This window comes from Crinia signifera, chromosome 1 (assembly GCF_055691185.1).
Source record: "Crinia signifera chromosome 1, ASM5569118v1, whole genome shotgun sequence".
Classification (NCBI taxonomy): Eukaryota; Metazoa; Chordata; class Amphibia; order Anura; family Myobatrachidae; genus Crinia; species Crinia signifera.
This window is the reverse complement of record NC_139217.1, coordinates 312,634,326-312,661,824: the sequence shown is the minus strand read 5'-3', so window position 1 is coordinate 312,661,824 and position 27,499 is coordinate 312,634,326. Positions and strand designations below refer to the sequence as shown.

Below are 27,499 nucleotides of genomic sequence, written 5' to 3'. Positions count from 1 at the left end.
GAACACAGCACAGCAGCAGCCACTGACTGTAGTGGATGGACAATGAACACAGCATCACAGCAGTCACTGACTGGAGTGGATGGAGAGTGGACACAGCAGCAGCCAATGACTGGACTGTATGCACACAGTACAATAAAGACAGCACAGCCCAGCAGCCACTGACTGGATTGGATGGACAGTAAACACAGCACAGCATCAGATACTGACTGGAGTGGACGGACAATGGACAAAGCAGCAGCCACTGACTGGACTGTATGGACAGTTCAATGGAACCAGCACAGCAGTATGGACAGTGAGAAATGGAATCCAAAACCTTTGAGTATCCAACGCCGGGATGATTACATTTCCATTTTACTGTTTTAGATATAAATACTGGAGATAAATATGCATGTTAGCTCCAAGTTAGTCACGTGATTTAATGACATTGGGTATTATTCAGAGGTGGTTGCTTTGACGATATTTGCGCATGCATCTGATGGTGACGGCGGTCACATTGAGAATATGGAAGCAGAGAGAGGGAGTCTATGTGCAGTTCTGCAAGGTAATGGGAAGGGATATAGGAAAAAGCAGGGGGGGGGGGGGGGGGTTCTGGTTGCCCAGAAACCTCCCTCCTCTTGGCAAGCAAACCTATTTTAGCAAGCCTATAATTTAGACCAGTGGTTCCCAACCCTGGTCCTCAAGTACCCCAACAGTGCACGTTTTCCAGGTCACCCAGCAGGTGCACTCATTATTCAGACACATTTTAAAAGAACCACAGGTGGAGCTAGTTATCTCACCTGTGATTCTGTGTGGAGACCTGGAAAACGTGCACTGTTGGGGGTACTTGAGGACCAGGGTTGGGAACCACTGATTTAGACCATCTGTACAATATTAAAACTGTATTCAGTGTATAAAAAGACCAATATCAGAGTTGTTACCACTCCTCCAGACTCTTGTACTTACTCCAATGAGCTGCAGAGTGGGAGATTAGTCAAACACCAGCATTTCGTCGGCATGTCACAGCCAGTGCCTTCATTTTCAGATGCAGTTGCAAAACCCAGGTTGCTTACTTGAAATTAACATTCTAAAGCAACTATAGGGCTAATCAGAAGATTGATGATGTGACTGATGGTGCAGCCGATGCTGTGTGTTTGTACACAAGTGTTCAATTTGAGACAAAGTCAGTATACAAATTACAATACAATAGCATAAAATCGCAGTACCGCTGTATACAAAAACGTGGTTATGAATCAAATGAATCGGGCCCATTGACTAGAGAAAAAATGAAGCAGCTTGCATTCCTGGTCTAAGAAAACATACTTGGACATATTTGTATATGAGGAGATCACACGATCTACGTCCAATAATAGGATGGCCTCTTTTGCTGTGTACACATGGTACAATCCAGCATGAGATTTTGACTATATAGTCAAAATCGCATGCAGATTGCAAGCAGATCGTATGCAGATCGCACAGGTTTTTTACCTTGCGATCCCGATGCATGCTCCCGTGACAGCACAAATCGAAACCCAGATAGACAGGGCTGCAATGACTATATAGTGCACATCTAATGTAGATAGCATGAATTGTATGTAGACAGTACACAGTTAGCAAAGATTGTAAAGCAGTCGAATCAAGTCGAATAGCAAGGGAATCTCACCGTGTGTACACAGCATTTGACAAGGGTGCTGCTGTTTGAGAAGCAAGGAGTAACAAAACACAGCTTTAATGGGAACATGTTTTTCTATTCTATTAAATGTGTGATATACATTTGGTCTTAATATTAAGGACTTTGACAAATATTTGTAGAGTGAGTCTGTTTATTTTTTTACATGTTTGATTAGAGACTGAAAACAGTACTCCGCTATGTGCAGCTGGCTAATTCTCAGCTATGCTGCTATTGGAAAACAACCTGCTAGCTAACAAATTAATCAATGTTAACAGCGATCAAAACATTTAATGGAACATAACTGAGTATACTGACAATTTGATTAAAACAATCAATGAAGCATGCAGTCATACCTCCCTCCCATCATCCAGGATTTTCAACTTGGGAACTCCTGAAAAGGGGACATGGCTAATGAAAAAGGGGCATGGCCTTGTGGAAATATTGCAAGCGCAAGCCCTGTCTCCCTTTTTTATCACTTTGGGGGCATGACCAGTACACTGTGAGCTAGGGATAGCCATCTGCGCAATCACCATTGATGGTTGCCATTGATGGCGATACTGCAACTAGCCATCGATGGTAACAAACTATGTGATGGATGACCAACAATAGTTTTACTGATAGTTTTGACTGACTGGCCCCTGAACCACTCAGAATGGGGGTAGGGCTTCAGGGTTGTTGGAGGACAATGGCCAACCCTACTTTGAGCTACTGGCATGCCCCCAGACCCCCTATATCCCTCGAATAGATGCTGAGTGCATCTATTCAGACCAACGAGTGACAGGGCACCTCCCAAAGCCCCACCCCCTGATTTCAGGGCACTGTAGGTCAGTCACCAAAAAGTGAGACTGTCGTGTGACAGGGCACCTCCCAAAGCCCCACCCCGACTTCGGGCCACTGTAGGTCAGTCCCCAAAAAGTGAGACAGTTGTGTGAATATCTGGACAGTTGTGAGGTATGTGTAATACACATATTTTGTGGGTTGACTTTTTATAGCCACATGCAGGTACATAACATTTAGCATTATTTTCCAGCCAGGTCATGGTGGACCTGTTACAGACTGCAGATTATATATATATCGTGACAGGAAGAGACAGTAATAGATGCCATCTCCTGGGGTTGTGGTGACACGAGAAGTGGCAACAAGGCTGCAGCTGTCCGTTGCCCATCGTCACTAGTTGTGGTCTCCACCCCATCTGATGGCACATGCCAGCAGAAGATGTGGTGTGGTGGATATTAGAAGCCCATACACACTGGGCGAGTTTCAGCTTGAAAGCTGCCCAGTGTTTACGGGGCAGCAACGAATGGTGAGTGGTGATGCGCACTCCCACATCATCGCTGACCTGGCTGCTCATCTGCTGGTATTACCAGCAGATGAGCGAGGGAGTAGATCACTTTCCATAGTGTCCCATGGAAAATCGCGAAAACGAGCTAAAAAAAACACTCAGTGTGTATGCAGCCCATTTGTCCCATAATTGTTATCCATACACACTGGGCAAAAACGCCCAGTGTGTATGGACCTTTATTGAAGACCAGAAGATGCGGTGTAGTGTATACCAATTGAAGACCAGAAGACACTGTGAGGTGGATACCAATTGAAGCTTCTAGTGCCGGTCAGCAGGATACATGGCAATGGGGAAGAATTGGTGCTGGCGGCGCTGTACAGTGTGAGACCCGGCGCTGGTGAATGGGAGGACTGGATCTGATGAGACCTGTCAATGCTGAAAGGGAACGATGACTTGGCAAGGTTCCTACCTCTTGTATGGGTTGATTCCTGACACACACCTGCTCTCCCCCTTTTTCTCTCACCACCTCCCATTTTCCCCTCCCTGTCTTCGCAGCCCTCTCTCTCCTGTCTTTCTTTATCTGTCTTTTGCTCTCTTTTCCTGGCTTTTTCTCTCTTTCTAACCCCCTATCTCTCTCTCTCCAAATTTTTCTCCCTGACACTCACTCTCTTTTGTTCCCCTTTAAAAAAACAAAAAACCACACTTTTTACTGAGACATCATGGACAAAACAAAAAGAAAGGAAAATAAACAAAAAATATTCACAAAATTTGGTGAAAAAGACATGGCAGCAACATGTGTAACATAAATTCTGGTCTGCAAAAATGCTGGTGGATATGGCCTAATCATCGCATACCTCAGAGAATCCTAATAAATGTTTACCATCCACCAAAACCAGAGAGTGTATGGTATTAATTCCCACCAGTCTCCACAGAGTGAAAGGGTGAGCAGTTGTGCCATCTAGGAAAGCAGGATTATTGAGTACATGTATGTTTAAATGTAAGGAATGATATTGGTTCAGACCAGCCCTATGGCGAAGAATATGCCAATTTTTCCTAGTGGACCACAGAAAGCGGTTGGACTTCAAAGAATAAGATATTTCCTGGTCATGTTGGTGGAGAAAACAAACCAAGCTTACATTGCAGAGAAAACCTTGAACCAACACCACATTTGTATAAACAGAGCTAGTAAATAGCCAATTCCTTAGATGGCGCAAAAGAGCCGCATGGTTATAAGCTACAACATCAGGGAAATTTATACCACCATTAAACACTGGTTGGGCAAGTTTATGTAGGGCTGTACGGCACGCACACCTTTCCAGATGAATCTCCGGAAGAGTGCATTCATTTGTTGTACATCAGCTTGTGTTAACAAGACCGGGAGAATTTGTAATGGATAAAGAAGTTGTGGAACATTTACCATCTTAAGCAGGTTAGCCCTGCCCAAATATGACAATGGAAAATATTCCCATCTTTCATCATCAGCTAGAGGAGTGACAATGGCCAGACTCACATTCAGTGCATATAAATTGCAGGATTACGGGGATTCAGAATACCTAAATAAGGAATGTGGGTATTAGTCCATTTAAATGGAAAAGGAAAAGTCCATGATGGACATGTGATGGTGCCATATTAACATCGCATTAGATATATCTATATTAATACTAAATCCAGAAATAGATCCAAATTCTGTTCTATTTTAACTAGAATATTATGCAAAGAGCTTTCAGGGTTATCTATATAGAGAAGGATGTCATCGGCAAAAGCAGAAATCTTTATCTCGTGGCCATCTATACTTATACCCTGAAAAGCCATCCAGAAGCGGGTCAAGGGCAATGTTAAACAGGAGTGGGGATAAAGAGCAGCGGGAATTTTCTTTAAACAAAAATGGGGCGACTGAAACTATTGATTAAAAATGAAGCTGAGGGATTACAATATATAGATGTGGTCAAACCCTCCTTTTTCCAAAACATTAAAAAATGGGGCCAGAGTACCATGTCGAACACCTTATTAGCATCTAAAATTAATAGCATATATCAACTAGTTGGAGAAATGTAAGATGATAGCACTGCTGCCAAGGCCGTCCGCACTGCCTTAACCGAATGTCACACTCCCCAGTTGAGTATTGGTGAGAATATCAGGGAGTATGGATTGAAGCCGCAATGCCATGATTTTAGTTAAAATTTTGTAGTCCACATTTAAAAGACTAATGGGCCTATTTGAGGACTGTCAACTAGGATCTCTATCAGGTTTGGGCAAAAGAGTAACTTCATTAAAAAGGGGAGAGAATGAACCTTTTTCATGCATCGTCTGTATTGTTCCCCTCTTTCTCTCTCCATCCCTTCTTGACATCCTCTTTGTCAATCCTGCTCACCCTTCTCTCTCTTTCTATTGCTCCTACAAATATCTTCAAAAACTCAGCAAGCAAAAGAGGGGAAAAAATAAGGAAAGAACACAATAAATCTGCCCATGGCTTAATTTCAAATAAAATATCAATTTTTACAGTACTCCTTTCATTTATATATTTATTTGCAACAACACAGGTCCAGGATTTTTTTAAAAAAATACTATGTACTATACATAATACACATGATCACCAGACAAAGGGCCTGATTCAGAATAACACGTAATCCGCAGACATTGTCAATGTTTACGTAGTGGAGGGATTTTTTGCAACTGCCCAGCACTTGTAGTCACCACCTTTGTATAAGCCCCAGTTTCTGCACAGTTTTGCCCAATTTTCAGGCCGCGCCCATCCATACACCCACATAATGCCTACATTGCTAGTGCTCGTACATAAGCGTATTTCCGTTTGCAAGGTCGCATTCCTGTACGGTTGGCTAAACCAGCACATGCACATTGCTGATGGTATGCCTGTGTACTAGGCAAGCACACTTGCTCGGTGCGAACTTGCGTCCGAGCGAGTCAACCAGAATAAGGCCCAGAGTGTATACACAAACGTGCTGTTATGATCATGACAAACAGTATCACAAATGTGTCAGAGAAATGGCAGGACATGAGAAGAGGCTAGTAATGCACACAAAACTGGCTCATTTAATGGGCCATTTAGAAAGTCTAATAGAGAGAGGAAGCTACAGTAATTCCAGTGAAGGGCGGCCATTGGTTTGCATACATCAGCTGACATAGGGCATTTGTCCTATATGAGTGGTTCATAGAAGAAAGCTAAAAATAAAGGTTTTAGAGGGACAACCTAATAATTCCAAACCTGGTAAATGCAGTCACTCTTTCAGCACGTTCTCCCTAGTTGGGCAATATACAGCACATGCATCATATTGTGTCAGGTTAGTTTAATGTAGCCATTAAATGTTTAATGTAGTTTAACCCTATAAATATTATAAACAATGTTAAAAAAGGTTGTCAAATTACAGAAACTGAAAATTTCTTGATCCACCCAGAAAAAGTTGCATTTGTGTACATCCTTGAATCAGGCCCATAGCGCAGAAGGGGAGCCTTGCATAGTAGTGTCCTTGTCAAAATGTAAACAAACAGTTCCAGATTGGGTTTGTGCTAGACTTGCTGCGTGTTCTATTAGATATTGTCTGGGCACTGTGTCATTTCTATTGTACATACCAGAACAAATATTAACACCTTGGATAAACAAGCAACGCACACGATCAAAGCACAACGTCATAATGGCTGATCATCAGTTTTCTGAACAAAATGTTTGTCTTGTGTAGAAGTTCTAGTGCTAGAATTTAGCGCAGTAGATAAGCTCACAATGTTTGGGCAGGTTGCATAGTGACGGAGCAGTTACTGGTAGAAAACATCTGATATTTCTCCCTAATCTGGGAGAAACAAAAGAAGTGCATGATAAAGTACAAACTCTCACAATTACTCTTCATGGCCTGAGAGGACACAAATAGGCATCTATTTCATAATTCCATAAAAGCAAGCGTAACGCTTAGTAATAAATAATTTTGACTGTCTGTTATTATGAGTTCATCAAACTCCTGATGAGGAAATGTGGGAGTAGTGGTCTGACAACTCTTTACCTTTCTCCAAAGCTATAAAAAAATTTCTTTGCAAGTTCAACCAGCTCCGACTCCTACAGTGCCTAACCACTTCCCACACAGATTTATTAAGCTCGGTGAAGTGATAAAGTGTCTGGTTTTTATCACCAGCCAATCAGCTCCTACCTGCCAAGCCTGTACCTTCACAGTAAGGAGCTTATTAGCCAGTGATAAAAACCAGACACTTTCTCACTTCACAAAGCTTAATAAATCTATCCCTCAGTTGCATTTGCAGCATTTTTGCAGACATTGGGCAAGTGAGTAACATTCGGGTTGCTTAGTTGTTCAATGGTCCGTGTGATGTTCCTGAAATATTTTCAATCCTGGACACGTGAAGATATCACGAAAGGACGATATCACAAAGCTCCAATCCTTCTCGGCAAATTGCAGCGATTAGAGAATCACTGGAGGGACGGAGCCAATATGACACAATTCCATTAGAATTGTGTCACTCTGGTGCTTAGTAATATCTATCTATCTATCTATCTATCTATCTATCTATCTATCTATCTATCTATCTATGGATTCAGTATTGAATCCCGGCGGTCGGGATCCCGGCGTTCAGAATCCCGACGCCGGAATCCCGACAGCCGAAATGCCGATCAAGGGGGGACGTGGATCGCCCCCCCTTGCGGGCTCGCTGCGCTCGCCACGCAGCGGGCCCGGTGCCTCGCTACGCTCGGCACGCTATTTTATTCTCCCTCCAGGGGTGTCATGGACACCCCAGGAGGGAGAAAGTGTCGGCATTTTGGCGGTCGGGATTCCGGCGTCGGGATTCTGAACGCCGGGATCCCGACCGCCGGGATCTTAACTGCATCCCCTATCTATCTATGTATATATATATAAGTAAAAGCAATCCAGAGCACTCACCACTTTTGTAAATTCAAAGGTTCTTTATTTTTCCATCAGTGCCAATGCCGACGTTTCGGACCTGTAGAGGCCCTTACTCATGGCTCTGCTTACACTTCCTGCAACAGACAGCATCTGATCTGTCTGTCAGATGCTGTCAGATGCTGTCTGTTGCAGGAAGTGTAAGCAGAGCCATGAGTAAGGGCCTCTACAGGTCCGAAACGTCGGCATTGGCACTGATGGAAAAATAAAGAACCTTTGAATTTACAAAAGTGGTGAGTGCTCTGGATTGCTTTTACTTGAATTATGTACCACGGAAGTTTTTCTATGGGAGAGTGGAGCACCCCATGATATAAATTGGATGAACTGTGAGTGCAATATAATTGGTTGTGGATATATATATATATTTTTTTTTTTTTTGTGTATAGGATCCACACTCACATCCAGGTAATGTCCACAAAGAAGGGGGTGCTCCACTAAAGAATGCAATTCCAAACACAAGTAGGTAGTTCCAGTGTAGATCACCAGAGAGGGCACTCACCACAAATAGCAGGTAAAATCTTTTAATTGAAAAAGGTCAGCATGGGATGTCAACGTTTCGATCCCGGAGGGCCGTTTTCAAGACAGAGGTCAACAGAGCAGTGTGTCACCAAGAGAAGCCATATATATATATATATATATATATATATATATATATATATATACTGTATATATATAGTTTGAAGGGATGGATCGGCACTCACCCCAAAATATACAATCACCTGTGTGCCTTTGTGGAAATTCAAATACTGGTCACAGTCCACGTCCCCGCAGGTAAGTGAAGTATGCACATGGCACTCCAGGAATATTTGCAAGTGAATTTATTGAGCCTCAAACGTTTTCGGAGCACAACGCTCCGTCGTCGTGGTGCTCCGAAAACGTTTGAGGCTCAATAAATTCACTTGCAAATATTCCTGGAGTGCCGTGTGCATACTTCACTTACCTGTGGGGACGTGGACTGTGACCAGTATATATATATACATGTCCTGTTATATGTTTACTGCAATTTTGAGTACATTTTTATGGTGGTACTGGTACATTTATTTGGAAATTTAGAATTATCTTTCAATGTACTGTCTCAGTTCTTCTTTTCTAAAATATGAATGGAGCTTGCCTTACAGTACCTGCAACAAATGTTCACTGTGTACAGTGTACACAACAGACAGCGCAGGTCCACTGTATTGCTGTTTTATTAATTGCTTTAAAAGTTTATGTGGTCCTTTGCAATTATTATGTTGAAAGTTAAACAGCAAGCAACGTAGTAGCTGTATTGGGACATCTCGGCTGTCTGTATATTTAACAATTTTACACTTTTTGTTTAAAATATGAGGTACTCTTTACATAGAACGGCGCCCACTATGCTCATCGCGGTTGTCGGCCCGAAAATTGCGGTTATCGCGTTGATTGAGGCATCGCGGGTGTTATTTGCGGTCCAAGATGACCGCGATGCCCGCGATGCCTCAACTTTTTCATCGGCACCATGCAAAATCGCGGTGATTGAGGCATCGCGGGTGTTATTTGGGGGGACAAGATGCCCGCGATGCCCTTGATTCCTCAACTTTTTCATCGGCCCCATTGAAAATCGCGGTCATTGAGGCACCGCGATGCCCGCGATGACCGCGATTTTGCGATTTCCCGCTCACACTCACATCTTCCTGCTCGCTGTCACCACTCGCCCTGTCAGTTTTTAACTCACCCCCCTCATACGTCAATTTCCCCTCACTCCATTGTTTGAGCAAGGGGGAATTGACGTATGCGGCTCCAGAAGCAGCGAGACTCGCGGTTAAATACAGCGAGTTTTCTGCATTAGCCGCGGGTCTCGCTGTTTTGGGGAATTCCCGCCATCCTGTGACAGCGAGGATTTCCCCAGAACGTTGAATAGGGGGAGCGGCTGGTGAGGGGGTTAAACAGTGAGGATCGCTGGTTTTCTGCAATCCTCGCTGTTTAACTCCCTCACCGGCAGCATTGAATACTACCCTGTATGTGCACTAAGTGAGCAATAAAACAAATATTATATATTTATATGCTATAATAATGTTCATTATGATTATTAATACATTTTATTTAGGGAAGGTGATCAAGATAACAAACCGACATTCTCTCAATGACACCTGTCTGACCAACATAGGACTTCATCATCCCGAGTCATTATCATTATATCGCTGTCATGATGGTACTCAGAGCATCACAGAAGAAGGTCTTGGAAATCTCTTCCAACATTGCAAGAATTCTCTCATGGTAAAAACATTATTTATCCAATTTGAACTGTTGTTATGTTATTGGTTTAATTCAATTTATTCTTGAACAAAAAACATACAGTATACACTTCTAATATATAGAATTTAAAATATTGAAACATTGTATGTTTGCTGCTCAGTCAAGCCAAACTTTTCATTTGATTGGCGTGACAATTGACAAAAGAATAGCTTAGATGCTGAATTAGATTGAATATACAGTAGGCTATGCTTTTCCCCAGAGCCCCCACTCACATTTTTTAGATGCTTGCGTACCACCTCAGAACCCACCATGCACAAAACATAATGGGCCTGATTCAGATCCAATTCGCACGCAGTACTGATGTTGTGCGTCTGCGCATGCGGGTATCTGCACATGTGCAGGCGTATGGTGCGCGCACCCACGGCGACCTATGATATGATTGGGAATACTATGTGCTACTGAGAATATATCTGGCTACATCCCCCACATCTCTACTTTTCATGAAATAACAGGACTCATTGCAGGGCATAATACTGACCACACTCCTGCTGCAGTGCTTAACATTTCTCACATTGCTTGCCTAATTTGCTGTCTATTTCAGTTGCATTATTTGTTACTGCTTGCCAGTTTCCTCGGGCCACTATTCATACATTCCACTTTTTAAACTATTCACTGGTTTTATTTATCTGGACTCACCCATTATCATGATCTGTAAATTGAGCAATCTGTATATGATTGACAGTTAATCTTGTCACTTATACACATTTTGTTTAGAACTGGTGAATGGGTGTGGTATGGCGCTCCGACAGGGGGGATCAGTATCCCAACATCGGAATCCAGACTGCTGGTGATCCAACATGGGGGCGAGCGCGAAGAAGCCACGCTGCAGGGTCGGTGGCTCGCTACGCTTGCCAAAGGTTCTATTCTCCCTCTATGGGGGTCGTGGTCCCCTACAAGGGAGAATAGCCCCTGTGAGTCAGGATCCCCCCTGTCGGAGCACCGGCAGTTGGGATTCCACCGTCGGGATTCTGACTGTAGGGATCCCCCCTGTCGGAGACTTATCTGGCACCCTGATGAATAATAAAATCTCTCCCTACCTACAGAGATCTGGTGAATGTTAGCCTGCGTGACAGCTTGGCAAACCAATCACTGTAGCTGTAGCTGTTAGGTTAAGCACTATAGTTACACTGCATTATAGTTTGTATGTAAAATTTTCCAACTCTTTAAAAAACTGACCTAACTTTCAGAAGTTTCAGTATGTTTTTCATCAATTTGTTAAAGGGGGAAATAAATATCCACCTGGGATTATTTTTAAGCCTTAAGGGGCTTTGGCACACGGCATATTTACATTTCCTGTATTCATTCTGCAGTCAGTAGGTTAAGTGCAGGACAGACGTCACCACTATGCAAATCTAGAATTTTAGGTAATACTTCAGGCATAGCACATTAATTGTGGCCTCACCCATTACATATTCAGTGAAGTTTGGAGAGCTTTCACGTGTTTGTTTACAAAAGAAAACCACATCCTGGAACCATACCTGGCAGACAAGAGTGTGAGATTATGTAGCTAGTGTTGGGAAACAGAGGACATTACTGTGCACGCAGGTGAATTGTAAAAGTCTTTTCCAAACTCTCTCTGTCCTCAGTGTTTCTTTTGTACATCTTTATTTAGCGTTCACTTAGAAAATGGAAAAGGCTGTGGTACTTGTGTACAATCACGGCTCCCACGATGTCCATCGCATAGCAAAAAAATTGCATCGCATGCGATTCGATCGCATGCGATTTTTAACAGAAATGCATCCAAATGCATTGAAATTAGTATCAAACATGTTCAATGGCCCCCAAATGTAATTTTTGAGGCTGTACCACCCCCACTATCAACGCATTTGTAAAAAATGCTTAAAAACTGCAAAAAATCACATCCCATCGCATGCCACTACATTTGGCATGTGATGGTATTCGATGGGAGCCGTGAAAGTACACAAGTACCAAGGCTGTTAACAGCTCATCAATAATAAATGGATAGTGTCATGAAATGTTCACAGAATATGTGTGCTGTTTTAATGTCTACTCACAGAAATGATGTTAAGTGGGCAGTATTCAGTATTTTATTGACGTAGGCAACATTTCTGAAGAAACATGAGAATGAGGAAATGTGTGAACAGTGATTTAGAAATGCAAATAGAGAATCAAATGTATACAGAAGTAGGAGAAATGTACAGTTTAAGACTTTACCTGTGGAAGGTGTATACAGTAAATACAATGTTTTAGATATAAGGTGTAGGCAGTTCACGTTTCATGACCAAAGTACACAGCAGGTGTCTTGGTTTTGATTTAGGGCATCTTGATGGTACTCCCAGCAGGTGTACACATCCGTGCAATGTTTTTGAGGCACCCTAGGCAAAACTTCAGCCTGCCACTCCCCCGCACCCTCTTCACAGTTCCAACATATGCATAAATAAAAATAAGAACAGTTATGTATTCTTGACTGCCATGGCAACAGTCCAGATGTACTGATCTCACTTAACACTTGCTGTGCTCTCTTGTACCTACCTCCTGTTAATTATCCAAGTTCTGTTGTAATTTCATGGTAATGGTCACAGTTAGGGCTGCCATCACAAGCTAAAGAGGTAGGGCCCCCCCACAACCCAGTCCTATCAATCCCGAGCAAACAAGTGCTAAGATGCCCTCTAACTGCTCTGATATGTACCCCATGCCGCACCTCTGCACATGCATATGAAGTATAAAAAAATGTAAAAAGATACAAAAAACATGGAATAAAATAAACCTTTGTTTTAAAAAAAGCTGTATTAAAATATATATATATATATATATATATATATATATATATATATATATTTAAAATATATTTTTTTTAAGCACAGATGGTGATGAGGGAGAGATGGTGAAGGGCATAAATGGGTGGGGCAGAAGCACAAATGGGTGCTCCCAGCCACAGCTTGAAGATCCACGGCTGTATATTGTGGCAACGCCCCCTTTCCGGCAATCGGCAGGCGGGACATTGAATCCCGCCTGCGGGTTGCCAGTCGAGCCGGCTGAGAACAGGACAGGGTCACGGCTGTCAGGCCAGCCTGAGCAACCTTAGATATGCGTGCACGTTCCACATCATTTAATGGTTGGTGACCATGGAATGATGTGGGTGTTGCCCCACAGGCTTCGAATGGATGTCTATGTAAAACATCCATTCGCAGCGATTCGCGGCCAGGCCACCATTCACAAGGTGGGGTTTGGTTGACTCGCAAGGATGCGAATTTGCATTTGAACAATCAACCTAGAATAACCCCCTATATTCCTTGGAGGGCACTATTTACCTGGAATAATATTTGTAGTGCTGAGTGTATACTATATATATATATATATATATATATATATATATATATATATATATATATAGTAGATTTGCGGTGGGGCACTCGTGGCTATTCTCCATAAACTAGACAAGCCAGCTAGTATGCAGCAACGTTTCAATTTATTTATCAAATTTTCGTCAGGTTACAAAGAATAGAGAAAAAAGACATACCTTTATAGCAGCATAGACCAAGGAAGTGAGGCTGAGACACAGAGAGACAAGGGAGCAGCCCACAGGGCGCAGCATGATGATGTCACATGCTGAACAAGTGTGCAGCATGTGGGGAGCTTGGTTGCCATGGATACCGCAATCCAGCTTTCTCAGACACTGTGAGGAAAATTGCACCAAAAATAATTAAAAAGTGACAAGAAAGAACTGCGACTAGAACCAAGAGGCAACAGTATTAAAAAATAGAAATAGAAAAAATGTATGCACCTGCGTCTCAATCTCACTTCATAGGTGATAAAAACAGCAATTAGCCTGAGACAAATAAATGACTAATCAATTAGAAATAGCATATTAAACAGGACAATACATGATACAATAAAAATACACACCAATAAAGCATAATTGCACATAATACAGCGCAATGTGGCAAAAGATATAGTAAAGACACAATCGCAATATTATGAGCTCAGCGGAATACAGCAAAGGAAATTTGCTCGTTTAGACCTTTAGGGGCAATAGTGCCCAAGCGGTGTATCCACCGGGCTTCACATTGTAATAGACGGGTACCACGGTCACCGCCGCGAATATTGGGGGGCACCCAATCAATCATCCGATATCTTAAGCTGTTAAGAGGATGATGATTGTCAACAAAATGCCTGGCGACAGGATGCTCACTACTGCCGGATGCCAATGCCTGACGGATGGTACTCCTGTGCATTGTCATCCTTTCCTTAAATTTCCTAATAGTTTTACCTATGTAGGATAAACTGCATGGACATATAAGTTGGTAAACAACGTATGAAGAGTTACAAGTAAGGTTGTGACGGATTTTAAATGTGTGGCCGGTATGGGGGTGACTAAAAGAATCACCTGGTAAAAGGAATTGACAGGTGGTGCATGCGCACCTAAAACAACCTTTTTTCTTTTGGACACCCAACCATGTCACAGTGGGTGGTTCTGGATTGATGGATGTATTGGTTTTAACCAAAATATCCTTGAGACTACGTCCCTTGGAGTAGCACGGCATAACCCGGTGCTCACCGAGGGGTAAAGTCGTGTCGCTTTTAATTAGAGACCAGTTATTTTTAACCAAAGCAGTGGTTTCATTAGAGACAACATTATATCTGTTAACCCACGGCATAATCTTGGCCATGCTGGTATCTTTACTTTTGTGTCTGAGAAGTGACTCGCGGTCTAATTGTAACACCTTACGTTTGCAGGCGACAAGCTCATGATGTTTAAAGCCACGTTTCAAAAATTTTTCAATGAGTGCATCAAGTTGCTGCTCACAATCAGCTCTATCGCTATTGATGCGGTAGTAGCGTAACATTTGTGAGTAAGGCAAAGATGAAACAAGACTGCGGGGATGACAACTGGATGGGGACAGCAGAGTGTTACGGTCCGTGCTTTTGGTATAAACACTGGTAGTGATGATACCCGCTTTGAGGGAAACTTTGACGTCCAGAAAGTGGACCTCACTACTGGATGTTTCAAATGTAAATTTGATGGCATTATTAGTGTCATTGTGTTTAACAATGACATCATGAAGCAGGTTAACATCACCGTGCCAGATGGCAAACAGGTCATCTATATATCTCTTAAAAATAATAAAATGATCAACAATGCATGGGTCAGAAAGAAAAATGTCAAACTCAACAGAAAACATGAAAATATTAGCATATGAAGGAGCCACAGAACTGCCCATAGCGCAGCCCCGTAGCTGTAAATAAAAAGTATTATTGTAAATAAAAAAATTATTATACAAAATCAAATCCATGAGCTCAATAAGAAAATCAATTTTAATGGAATCAAAATCACTGTGGGTATTGAGGAATCGTCTCAAAGCAGCCAGACCCAGGGCGTGGGGAATCATGGTGTAGAGATTTACCACATCGATGGTGGCCAAATGACAATTGTCTACTAGTCTGGGAAGCTGATGAAGATTTTGTAAAAAAGTGGTGGTGTCCAACAAGAAGGTAGGTTGAGATTTAATAAGCGGTTGTAGTAGATCATCCAAATAAGTTGCAGTAGGTTGCAGCAGCGACCCGCATGCCGACACAATAGGGCGACCCGGAGGAGGGGACAAGCCCTTGTGAATTTTCGGAAGTGTGTATAAACAAGGAGTGATTGGAAAATCTGGAACCAGGACAGCTTGAATATCTTGAGTAATAATTTTAGCATCTACTCCCATTTGTAAGATGTTGGTCAATTTCTGTCGACATTGAGCAGTGGGGTTGACTGTCAACTGGCGATAGGTGTCAACATCAGAAAGTTGTTTCATTATTTCGGCATGATAGTCAGAGAGATCTTGCAGGACTATCGCCCCGCCTTTATCGGCTTGTCGAATAACAAGATTTTTATTTTCACTCAAAAATCTTGTTATTCGACAAGCCGATAAAGGCGGGGCTTTAAACATCATGAGCTTGTCGCCTGCAAACGTAAGGTGTTACAATTAGACCGCGAGTCACTTCTCAGACACAAAAGTAAAGATACCAGCATGGCCAAGATTATGCCGTGGGTTAACAGATATAATGTTGTCTCTAATGAAACCACTGCTTTGGTTAAAAATAACTGGTCTCTAATTAAAAGCGACACGACTTTACCCCTCGGTGAGCACCGGGTTATGCCGTGCTCCTCCAAGGGACGTAGTCTCAAGGATATTTTGGTTAAAACCAATACATCCATCAATCCAGAACCACCCACTGTGACATGGTTGGGTGTCCAAAAGAAAAAAGGTTGTTTTAGGTGCGCATGCACCACCTGTCAATTCCTTTTACCAGGTGATTCTTTTAGTCACCCCCATACCGGCCACACATTTAAAATCCGTCACAACCTTACTTGTAACTCTTCATACGTTGTTTACCAACTTATATGTCCATGCAGTTTATCCTACATAGGTAAAACTATTAGGAAATTTAAGGAAAGGATGACAATGCACAGGAGTACCATCCGTCAGGCATTGGCATCCGGCAGTAGTGAGCATCCTGTCGCCAGGCATTTTGTTGACAATCATCATCCTCTTAACAGCTTAAGATATCGGATGATTGATTGGGTGCCCCCCAATATTCGCGGCGGTGACCGTGGTACCCGTCTATTACAATGTGAAGCCCGGTGGATACACCGCTTGGGCACTATTGCCCCTAAAGGTCTAAACGAGCAAATTTCCTTTGCTGTATTCCGCTGAGCTCATAATATTGCGATTGTGTCTTTACTATATCTTTTGCCACATTGCGCTGTATTATGTGCAATTATGCTTTATTGGTGTGTATTTTTATTGTATCATGTATTGTCCTGTTTAATATGCTATTTCTAATTGATTAGTCATTTATTTGTCTCAGGCTAATTGCTGTTTTTATCACCTATGAAGTGAGATTGAGACGCAGGTGCATACATTTTTTCTATTTCTATTTTTTAATACTGTTGCCTCTTGGTTCTAGTCGCAGTTCTTTCTTGTCACTTTTTAATTATTTTTGGTGCAATTTTCCTCACAGTGTCTGAGAAAGCTGGATTGCGGTATCCATGGCAACCAAGCTCCCCACATGCTGCACACTTGTTCAGCATGTGACATCATCATGCTGCGCCCTGTGGGCTGCTCCCTTGTCTCTCTGTGTCTCAGCCTCACTTCCTTGGTCTATGCTGCTATAAAGGTATGTCTTTTTTCTCTATTCTTTGTAACCTGACGAAAATTTGATAAATAAATTGAAACGTTGCTGCATACTAGCTGGCTTGTCTAGTTTATGGAGAATAGCCACGAGTGCCCCACCGCAAATCTACTATATTTTTCTATGTGCTGGCACCGGCGCTGCTGCATTTGGTTATAGTGAGTGCCAAACCCGAGTTGGATATATATATATATATATATATATATATATATATATATATATATATATATAAATATATTATGGAAATTTGAGGTTGAATAGAACATTTGAAGTCACATTTCTGGTAGGGGGCAGTCAGAGGGCGTGTCATCTGTACAGAGAGCGTGATTCAGGAAACTTTGTGGCCCATCCTGCCATTCAGTACAAATTTAATCATTAACCCCTTGGGTGGTATGCCCAGAAATTTTTCAGGCTCAGCTGCACTGCCGCAGTGGGCTGTCCCGGAAAACTTCCAGGCATACCACTAATGTGTAATAGGTGCGCGCCAGTGGTGTCCAGGTGTGCACCACCTCTAGAGCCCCCCCACCGTCACAACCCCCCCCCCATTTATTTTGCTCTGGCGATTGGACGCCGGAGCTCCCCTGACCCCCTCTTCCCCAGCCGCCATGCAGTTTCCTGCAGTGACGTAGGCGGCAGGCTCGGGGATGTATGGGGCGGCTCGGTGTGGTCAGTGATGACTGACAGGCGACAGGAAAGCTCCGGCGGTAGGGAAGCTCCGGCATACTAACGCCGGAGCAGAGGTGAGGGGGGAGGCTCCTGTGATCTGTGGTGGGTTTTTGCTGTTTGCAGAAGACTCGCATAATTTTTTAGAGTCCAGGAGAGCCACCTGAGATTCAGGAGTCTCCTGAACATTCCAGAAAAGAAGGCAAGTATGCCTTTGGATCCTATTTAGTGAACTAAAAAATGGCTCGTCTCCAATATTTTAGCTGTAGAAAGCAGAAATACAGAGAAATGTTGTTTTACTATAGTTAGTATAGAGGGGTATGGATCATTGGATAGACAGCAACTAGGTCGACATGCATGAAGGTCAGCATGACTGAAGGTCAACATAGGGTTAGGTCAACAGGGTCATTAGATCAATCGGGTAATTAGTTTGACAGGGGGAAGGTCGACAGTCAAAAGGTCAACATGGGGTTTTTCACTTTTTTGTCCCGAATGTTGACACAGTCAACATGGCCACTAAAAAAGTGTAACACTATTTTATTCTCCCACCACGCCCTAGTGAATGGTAGGGCAAGAAATGCCACCTGTTGGCACATGTCGGCTCAAAAAAAAAAGTGAAAAACCCCATGTAGACCCATTGACTGTCCCCATGTTAACCTAATGGCCCCATCGACATAATGACCCTGTAGTGGTGTCAAACTAATGCTTGTTGACCCAGTTGTTCTAGACCTAGTGACGGTATCCCGTATAGAGAATGTACAGAGAAATCACTGATTTCCATGCCATTTTTATTTGTTTTGGGGCTTTGCAAAAATGCTATTTATATACAGTAGCAGAGAGAAATGTACAGTATCTCTCATAAACATAACTCCATCTGTTAGTGGCATTATATCTGCCCACTTTGGTTGCTTACATGAGTCGCTTGGAACTGGTTTGCACTCATGCGAGTCTGCAATTTTGCTCTTTTTAAAAGGTCCTTAAGTATCTGGTAATATCACTGTTTAATTATCAATCAAAACATATTTTGCTTTTCAAATGAAAGTGTTACCCACTGATATACCATTGGCCAGATCATCTCTTCACTTGTATTCTGAATAAATCCATAATTAACAGACAAAATGCAAAACTCCCCAAAAATGGTTTTCTATATCATTGCATTTTTAATTGCCTTTTACTGATATGAAGTTGTTACCATTCACTCTTAATGGTATCATTAGATTGCTCTTTTGATTTTCATCAAAGGTAGAATTGATCAAACAGAACATAATGTTCCAGCACCAATAAAATTCATCAAACGTTTTGGTAATTGGCATACTTTGCCTCCCGTTGTTGTCTACATTGAATATCACGAGTTATTGTATGTAACAGTGGTGCAGATGTATTATAGCGGCGCTTAGGGCACCGCTATACTTCCTGCTTTGCCTCATTAACGAGGCGAAGCAGGAAGGGAGATTGACAAGATGTATTAACATCTTGTCTGCCGAAGCAGCGATGTCCCCTCCTGGAGTTAGCGCATCAGTTTCCTTCCCCCGGCCGGCTGGACTGGGTAAGCGCGGGAGGTCCCCAGCGCAGCCCAGAGCCAACAGCAGGGACAGCACTGTCCCTGCTGTTGAGATAGGGTTCCGCCAGCCTTAGCTGCTGCTGGCGAAGCAGCAGCTAAGCCAAAAGCAGCAGCATACATTCTGCCTGTTATCATTTAGATAGCAGCGCTGATATAGACAGGGGCGCATGCGTGTGCTGCTGATCCTGACTAACAGGAGAGAGGGGAATAGCAGCATGTGATGCCACCCTCTTTACTAGACCTGATCGGGGCACAGAGAAAGCCACCAGACCCGCCGTGAGTCCATCAGCTCTCTGTGTACACCGAATGGAATGTGGTGCCTCCACAGTGGAGTGACATATCAGCCCACTTGGCCATTGGCCCCTCTGGCATTTGCCAGAAGTGCCAGATGACCAGTACAGCCCTGATTCGGATACATAATGGGCCTGATTCCGAGACACAAAAATGTTCGAATGCGGAGGCATTTATCCATTTTTCGCATGCTGTACATGTGTTGCAGGATGAATACGCATCCATAAAGGGTTAAGCACTAAAATAGTGGGATCTGTGAAAATAAAATTGTTTATATTTATTAAACATGTGTATGATATGCTTATACGTAACTCACATGCATATCATTGCCAAAGGAGGTGCGATTAGTCATATGAATTTTTCTGTGTCCACTAAATGAGCTTTTCTGGGGAGCAAATGGTAAGTAATAAGGCAAATGTGCGCAAGAGATTCATTGTGTTGGTGTCCTGGGGTGTGCATGTACTGTAGCCAGATTGTCTTACTATTGGCGTGTTTGCATGGGTATTGGGTTGACCGCTGAAGGTCATCACGTCTTAGGTCGACACATGAAATAAGTCGACATGTCTAAGATCAACATTGGATGGGAGGTCGACACAAGCATTGAGTTGACAATGTTAAAATGTCAACATGTGGTTTTCACTATTTTGTCCCGAATGTTGACATAGTCGGCATGGACACTGTCTACCATGCTTCAGGTACAGTGCCTCATTACGCTCGGCACACTATTCTATTCTCCCTCCATGCCTTAGTGGATGGTAGAGCATGAAATACCGCCTGTCGGCACATGTTGGCTCAAACAAAAAGTTTTATTGAAATTAACCCTGCCACATCTAATTTTTTTGCACTTGCTATTTCAGTAATATCCTTCAAAGTATTTGGCTTTTCTTTACACAGGAACTTAATGTAACTAACTGCAGTGGACAGAGACTTGAAGGAGATATGGTTTTATTGAATGCCAGTAATTTCTGCACTAGACTAACATCGGTGGACATCAGCTGGACGGCGGCCACTGATAAAGGCATAATTGCTCTTGTAGAGGCATCTGCACAGTACGTACTGATTATATTCTGCAAATGAAATGACATTTTTGTAAAGCACTGTATAATTGTGCAACAGAGAACACTGGCCATGCCAGATCGCTCAGCACATATTTCTGGAGCATCACTGTGTGCTGAGCGATCGGTGCTAAGACACATCACTCAGCACGGAGGCTCTGTCGCCCGGTTTGTATGGGACACAAGTCTTGCAGAGACCCCCACTTACTAAGGTAGTCTGTCACAGCATCATGTTACAGCAAGTAACATTGGGGGTCATTCTGGTTGATCCGCAAGGCTTTGAATTCGCAGCCTTCCGAGTCCACCAAACCTCTCCTGGCGAATGCTTTCCCGCCTGCCCCCCTCGCACCGTGTGTTCCCACACACAGGCTGCAATTGGATGTTTAACATCGCCGACCATCGAAAGACGTGGAAGGTGCACACATATAAAAGTGACTTTCAAGTCACTTACATATGCGTGCATGCTGGGACAGAAATGGACAGGCAGCTGACATCTGGTGATCAGCTGCTCGCCGCCCGCACCCCCGTCATGGCCTCATTGGGCGTTCCCATATGGTAATGAGGCTGCCCGGCACCCCCTGCCCCTCCCCACTATGTTGGGGGCATGCAGAAATGCGCATGCGCAGAACAAGAACATCGATCCCCATGCGAACGCAGGCCTGCTGCATACAAATCAGAATAACCCCCATTGTTTCATATGAGAAAACAGAAGCTAATATACCGCCCCAAATTTTTGTTTTAAAGGATAACGTTGCACTTCACTAAAGAATCCGCCTATCTGGGTATACTAAGATCTACCCCCAGACCTCTTCCAATAGACAGTAATGCATTTGTGGTGATACTCAGACAATAGGCGCTCCCTTCTTGAACACACAGGGAACATAAAATATCAATATAAATACTTGCCTATGAAGGTTGTCTTCCTATTAGAGTAACAACAAATACAGTAGAAGGTAATATACGTTTCGCTTCACTAAGTAGCTTTATCAAGGCTGACCAATCAGTTTTTCCCATTCTGTCATGTGAAACCTGCATGTTCTCGTGGTGTTTCTGCTCCCCGAGCAGCTGGGTAGCCCCCGGCTTCCCTCACTGCAATGATAGATGCTTTTCTGAGCATAGCAGTGGTGATCACTGGCTCCCCCAACTGTATCCCCCTGATCTGGTGGCTCCAGAGTTGGGGCTCAGGACAGTCCAAAGTTCAAGTAGGGGAGCTGTGGTTCCCCTATTTAAAGTTGTGGACTATGCTGCAGTCCCAAATTTGGAGCCACCACTGGTTGGGAGGGATGCTATAGGCACAAATTGAATACAGCTTTATACATTATCCTGCCTCACACCAGTTGAACACTTCACACCACATAGAAAGCACCCACAGGGACAAGACTACAACCTGCAAAACCAACAAATCCACCAGTAAGGGGAATTAAGACATTTTACCTGTAGCGGTGGCAGCACGTTCACTAATAAGCTACCACCCATATAGGAAATACATAAAATAAGCATAATATATATTTTAAGACATGCCCTAGATATATGAAATACATTATTACTATTATTATTATTGTTGTTGTTGTTGTTATTATTTTAAATAGTTTTCCATTCTCCTGTCCTTGTAGATTGCAAAGCCTATCGATGAATGGCTGTAAGATTACAGATGATGCCATCACTGCCCTGTTGAAAAAGCATTGCAAAAGGTACAGTATGAATTATACAGATGCAAAGTTCACATATAACTGTTGTATAAGTCTGTTTGATGTGTGAAAAAAGTTGAATTACTATTTTATACTGCTTTCACATTGCAGAAATGGGTAATGACACGGTATTCTTAAATGGGACTTTAAAACGGGTCTGAGCCTTGAGACCTTTCACATTGCAGGTGAAAACCGTTTTAAAAATCATTTAATACCATTCAAAATTCAACCCGTTTAACCCCCAAGGGACACGTTTCAAGCCATTGAAATAGAGCCATTCACACTGCCTAAAACGTGTAGGACTCTGCTTTTTAACCGTGTTGAAATACCGGTTAACTTTAACCGGTAAATCAACTCTGGCACTTTCACACTGCAGCCTTAAACGTTTTAAAATGTAAAAAAAACGGCAATATACCGTTTTAAAAGTGCAATGTGAAAGGGGTATCAATGTGTACTTTTTATTTTGCCCAAAAATGTTTGATTGCTCAAAACAAAAGTTGGTATTTTAGATATAAAGTAACAATAATACAACATTATTAGGCCGATTCAATTACGTGTGGTGCCACTGGAATGGACATGTAACTTGTTTTTTGCTCATTTTGGTTTGTAGCCCACTGATTGTTAGCAGAAATCAATGTATAATTTTTTACTGTAATTACTGTGATAGAAGGAACAAAAGTAGCGCTTATTACACCAATGAATAATTAAAATGTGTAAATTTAATAAACACATAAAAACAAGTTATAATACATCTCAGAGAAATAAGGCAAAGGATCCCTTCCTATGTGTACCGCCAGTTTATATATCCACATATAACTCCAATAGCAATTTCTGGGTATGTAGAGTGCATGGAATTCCCACCATACGGCCACCAATAAAGCAGTCTCTGTGTATGCAGATTGAATATAGTTACCACAATAAGGTCACCAGGAGATTATTCTATTTTAGGATGCATATCAGCAAATGTTTCTCCATAGGGTAGTGAAGAGGAAAAGTCCAGAGATGGTGGTTTGGAGCAAGGAAGTGAGTAGAAAAGTTATTTTAGGTGGGCGGCTGGTCCGGATCCAAAATGAGGTGCAATAAAGTGCTGGGAAGAGTGTCCAGAGGCACAAGTCCTGGAGGACTCTACTGCACCAGGTGGGGGGTGCTGCTCCCGGCAGAGAGGAGTGGGCCCCGCCAGTGGAGGCTACAAATGGACCTCCTCCTCCATTTTCTGTGCTTCCTACTTTATTGGTACCAGTAGAGTGGTTTTTCCATACATCCTGAGGGGTGTGGATTATTAGTTCCACAGTGTTTTGGTTGACTACTATTGGTCAACACATGAAAAGGTCCACATGGTCTAGCTTGGCATAGACAAAAGTCAACACAAGCAAAAGGTTGACATGTAAATGGTCAACATGCTTCATGCACAATGCCTTGCTGCACAATGCCTTGCTGCACAATGCCTTACTGCACAATGCCTTGCTGTTCTCCCTCTATGCCCAATAGGATCATGCAGTTAGAACACATTGGTTAAAAAAAAAATTAGTACTTGCGATGGTATGCGATGCGACACGATTTCGTGCCATAGTGTGCGATGGCATACAATTTTCAAATTGTATGCCATTGTACATGGCATACAATGCCATAAGATGCGATGCGATTAAACATTGTATAAGCACCCTAATGGGTGCTTACAATGTTAAATGCACCCCCACTATAAACGTGAACCCGAAGCGTGGCGAGCGGCGGCGGTACGCGGATACCTTCACAGGTGTCCGCGTGGCGAGCCACGCGAGGGGACACGGACACCTGTGAAGCCCGCCAGGGGACGCGTATACCTGTGAAGGTATCCGCGCCCCCTCGCGGGGCTCGCTGCGCTCGCCACGCTTCGGGCCACTTTCTATTCTCAACTCCACGCTGGCGTGGATAGTGGTGGTATGAAAAGGTCGTAGGACGCGTACCGCCGCCCCTCGCGGGCTCGCTGCGCTCGCCACGCTTCGGGTTCACGTTTATAGTGGGGGTGCATTTAACATTGTAAGCACCCATTAGGGTGCTCAAAAGCACCCTTTAGGGTGCTTATACGATTTTTCATCGCATAGAGGGTCAAAATCGCATCGCATGCCATCGGGTACATGGCATGCGATGCGATGCGTTCATCGCACGATGCTGAAATCGGGCGCCGCCAAAATACACAAGTACCAAAAAATCTTGCGAAAATTCAACCTTTTCCATGTGACGATTTTGCCTGTCGACCAATCATGGTCGACCTATTAACTGTCGGCCTAGACACTGTCAACCAATGGACCGGATACCACCCTGAGAATGTTGAGGGTTACTCAGATGTTAGATGTTGAAGCAGTTGATCTGATGCTGCATCAGATCACTGAAGCTGGCAAGAGGCATCTATTTACACAAAGCACGTCCTGCAGCATTTGCATATTGTTTCCCAGCTGCTGTGTACAAAGAAGCAGTGCTGCTAACAGCATCCGCCTCTGAATCAGCCCTAAGGGGGTTATTCTAGTTCATTCTTTCTGACAAAATCCTTCTTAAATGGACAAAACCATGTGCACTGCAGGGGGGCAGGTGTAACATGTGCAGAGAGAATTAGATTTGGGTGGGGTTTTTCTTCAAAGTGAGATCTATATTGCAGTGTAAAATAAAGCAGTCAGTATTTTCCCTGCACAGAAACAAAATAACTCACCCAAATCTAATTCTATCTGCACATGTTACATCTGCCCCCCTGCAGTGCACATGGTTTTGTCCATTTAAGAAGGATTTTGTCAGAAAGAATGAACTAGAATAAACCCCTAAGTTAGTAATGGAAGCAAAATCAGGTCTTCTTTTGTTGAGTGCCCGGCTGTATGAAATTTGAAGTTAAAGCTTATTCTCCTTCATAGAAATGTGGCTTTTGATTACTGAAATTTCCTTACGTTATTTTTCAACACTTTTATAAAGTTTTAAATATGTTATTGTTGCCCTACTGTAAGTGCAATAGGCTCCATAATCAATGGCAATTAAAGTATAAAATCCCTGTTATTTAAACAATCAAATTTCATTTATTTTAACTGTCTTTTTTTACAGTTTAGCGCGCCACGATAATACTGCCACTATAATACTTACTGCTTTGTCTCATTAGCGAGGCGAAGCAGAAAGGGACATCAACAAGATGTATTAACATCTTGTCTGCTGAAGCGGGGGAGCGCAGACCCCCCCTCCGGCAATGTTCCCCTCCTGGAGACAGCGCATTAGTTCACACTGATGCACTGTCTCTGCCTGCCCAGCAGGCTCACTGGGCATGCGCGAGATTTCGCTATTATCGCAAGATCTCAAGCGTAGCCCGGAGCCAGCAGCAGGGCTAGCGTTGTCCCTGCAGAGGGGATAGGACAACGCTAGCCCTGAGCTGGTGAAGTGGCCTGGGCGATTAATGGTCGATGTATGCCTAGGAGGCTAGTCATACATCATCCTAGCCGCTAATTGCTGGTTGATTGCAGGGGACAGCCCTGCCGAGTGTTACTCGGCGGGCTGTCCCTAGCGCACGTTAGGTGCGCCCTTAATACATACTAAAAACCATTATACCCACCAGTTTACTAGTGTTAAGTGCAGATAACGCTAGTTCATACATCTGCCCCAATGCTTAGTACAATTTGGATGGATGTATGATACCAGTATAATCACTAATAGTTCTATACTATCTTCTTGTCAGACTATAACTGGACATTAAATATATTATGGAATAGGAGTTATATAAAATGTTATTTATTATCGACCAGATTCACCATGGTTTTCAGTTTCTGCTTTGTACAGTATGTTTGTATACCGTAGAGATTTTTATCTGCCGTCAAGTTCTGTTTCTATTTTTCTATGTGTAAATAGCCCCCACACATTTTGTGTACAATTTTAGGTGCATATAATTTAATGTAGAACCCATCAAGGTACCCACAATTCTTTAATGTTACTTTATTTCGGGCATTGGTATTTTATATGTATTTCGGATACGAGGGCAGCTCTGCCATCTTCTGATAAAACATTTGTTTTACAGTCTGACTAAACTTGAAGTATTTGGCTGTCATGCCCTCACCACAAAATGCTTAATTTCTGTGGCTACTGAGTGTACTCCTCTGGAGAACCTGAACATTGGCAGAATACCAAAAGCTACTGATGGATGTCTGGCAAAAATAGCATCCAATCTACAGAGGATAGCCACACTCAATTTGACAGGCCTTAATGTGGTAAGTTCTCAGTTTCTTGTTCATAGAAAATAAAGTGCCTGTTTAGACCCGAGAATTTGCATTTACAGCCGTCGCACCTTATTCTGTCATGATGATAGGCCTATGTTTGTGTGGAGGCCTAAAGCCACAGCTGCATCCGCCCTATTGTTAATCTGGCCCTGTGAATAAAAACATGAATGAACAACTAACATAGGGGTCTATGACCCTCATTTTAATGCCTTCAGTCCCCGGCGTGTTCGCACCGGTGTCCGATGTTTCTGCCCTGCGCATGTGTATAAGCGCATGTGCTGGGTTTCTGTGCAGGCCCCTTTGGCAACTTGCATAGTCGCTGTGGATCTCGCAGAGGGGGGTGGGATGTAGGCAGGCAGGGGGAGTGTTTGCATGGGGACGCCAAGCTATTCGTGGGCATACCCAAGAAAACACTGATTACACCCAGGAAAACCCTGGGCAGCCTCCTGCTGGTGGCGGTCGGTTAACGTCACAGGATGTCAGCCGCCCGCTCATTTCTTGGACCCGGACGCCGCAAGTCTAAGTCAGCCCAGAATGACTTAGATTTGCGAGCAGGGGAAAAATCGTTCGATGGTCAGCGACCATCAAATGATTTTTCCCCCATATGCTACTATGCAAATGGTTGTTTATGCAAAACATCCATTCACAAAGCGGCAAGGATGTGCGGACCGTGGCTGGGGGCCGGCATTCGCTGCCCAGTGGGCGGTGTAAGAAGGCTCACTAAGCAGTGAATTTTCGCTGCTTAACTAGGCAGCTAG

At 43.2% G+C, this 27,499-nt stretch overlaps 1 protein-coding gene across 1 annotated transcript in view; it reads left to right on the top strand.

The window, feature by feature from the left end:
- Positions 1 to 27,499, top strand: part of LOC146079409 (uncharacterized) — a 97,713-nt gene that overhangs the window by 48,363 nt on the left and 21,851 nt on the right. The window contains exons 8-11 of the mRNA XM_083186203.1: positions 9,915 to 10,084; positions 20,673 to 20,827; positions 22,447 to 22,524; positions 26,543 to 26,732. Coding sequence (XP_083042329.1) covers positions 9,915 to 10,084; positions 20,673 to 20,827; positions 22,447 to 22,524; positions 26,543 to 26,732 — 593 coding nt within the window. The remainder of the gene's footprint in view (positions 1 to 9,914; positions 10,085 to 20,672; positions 20,828 to 22,446; positions 22,525 to 26,542; positions 26,733 to 27,499) is intronic.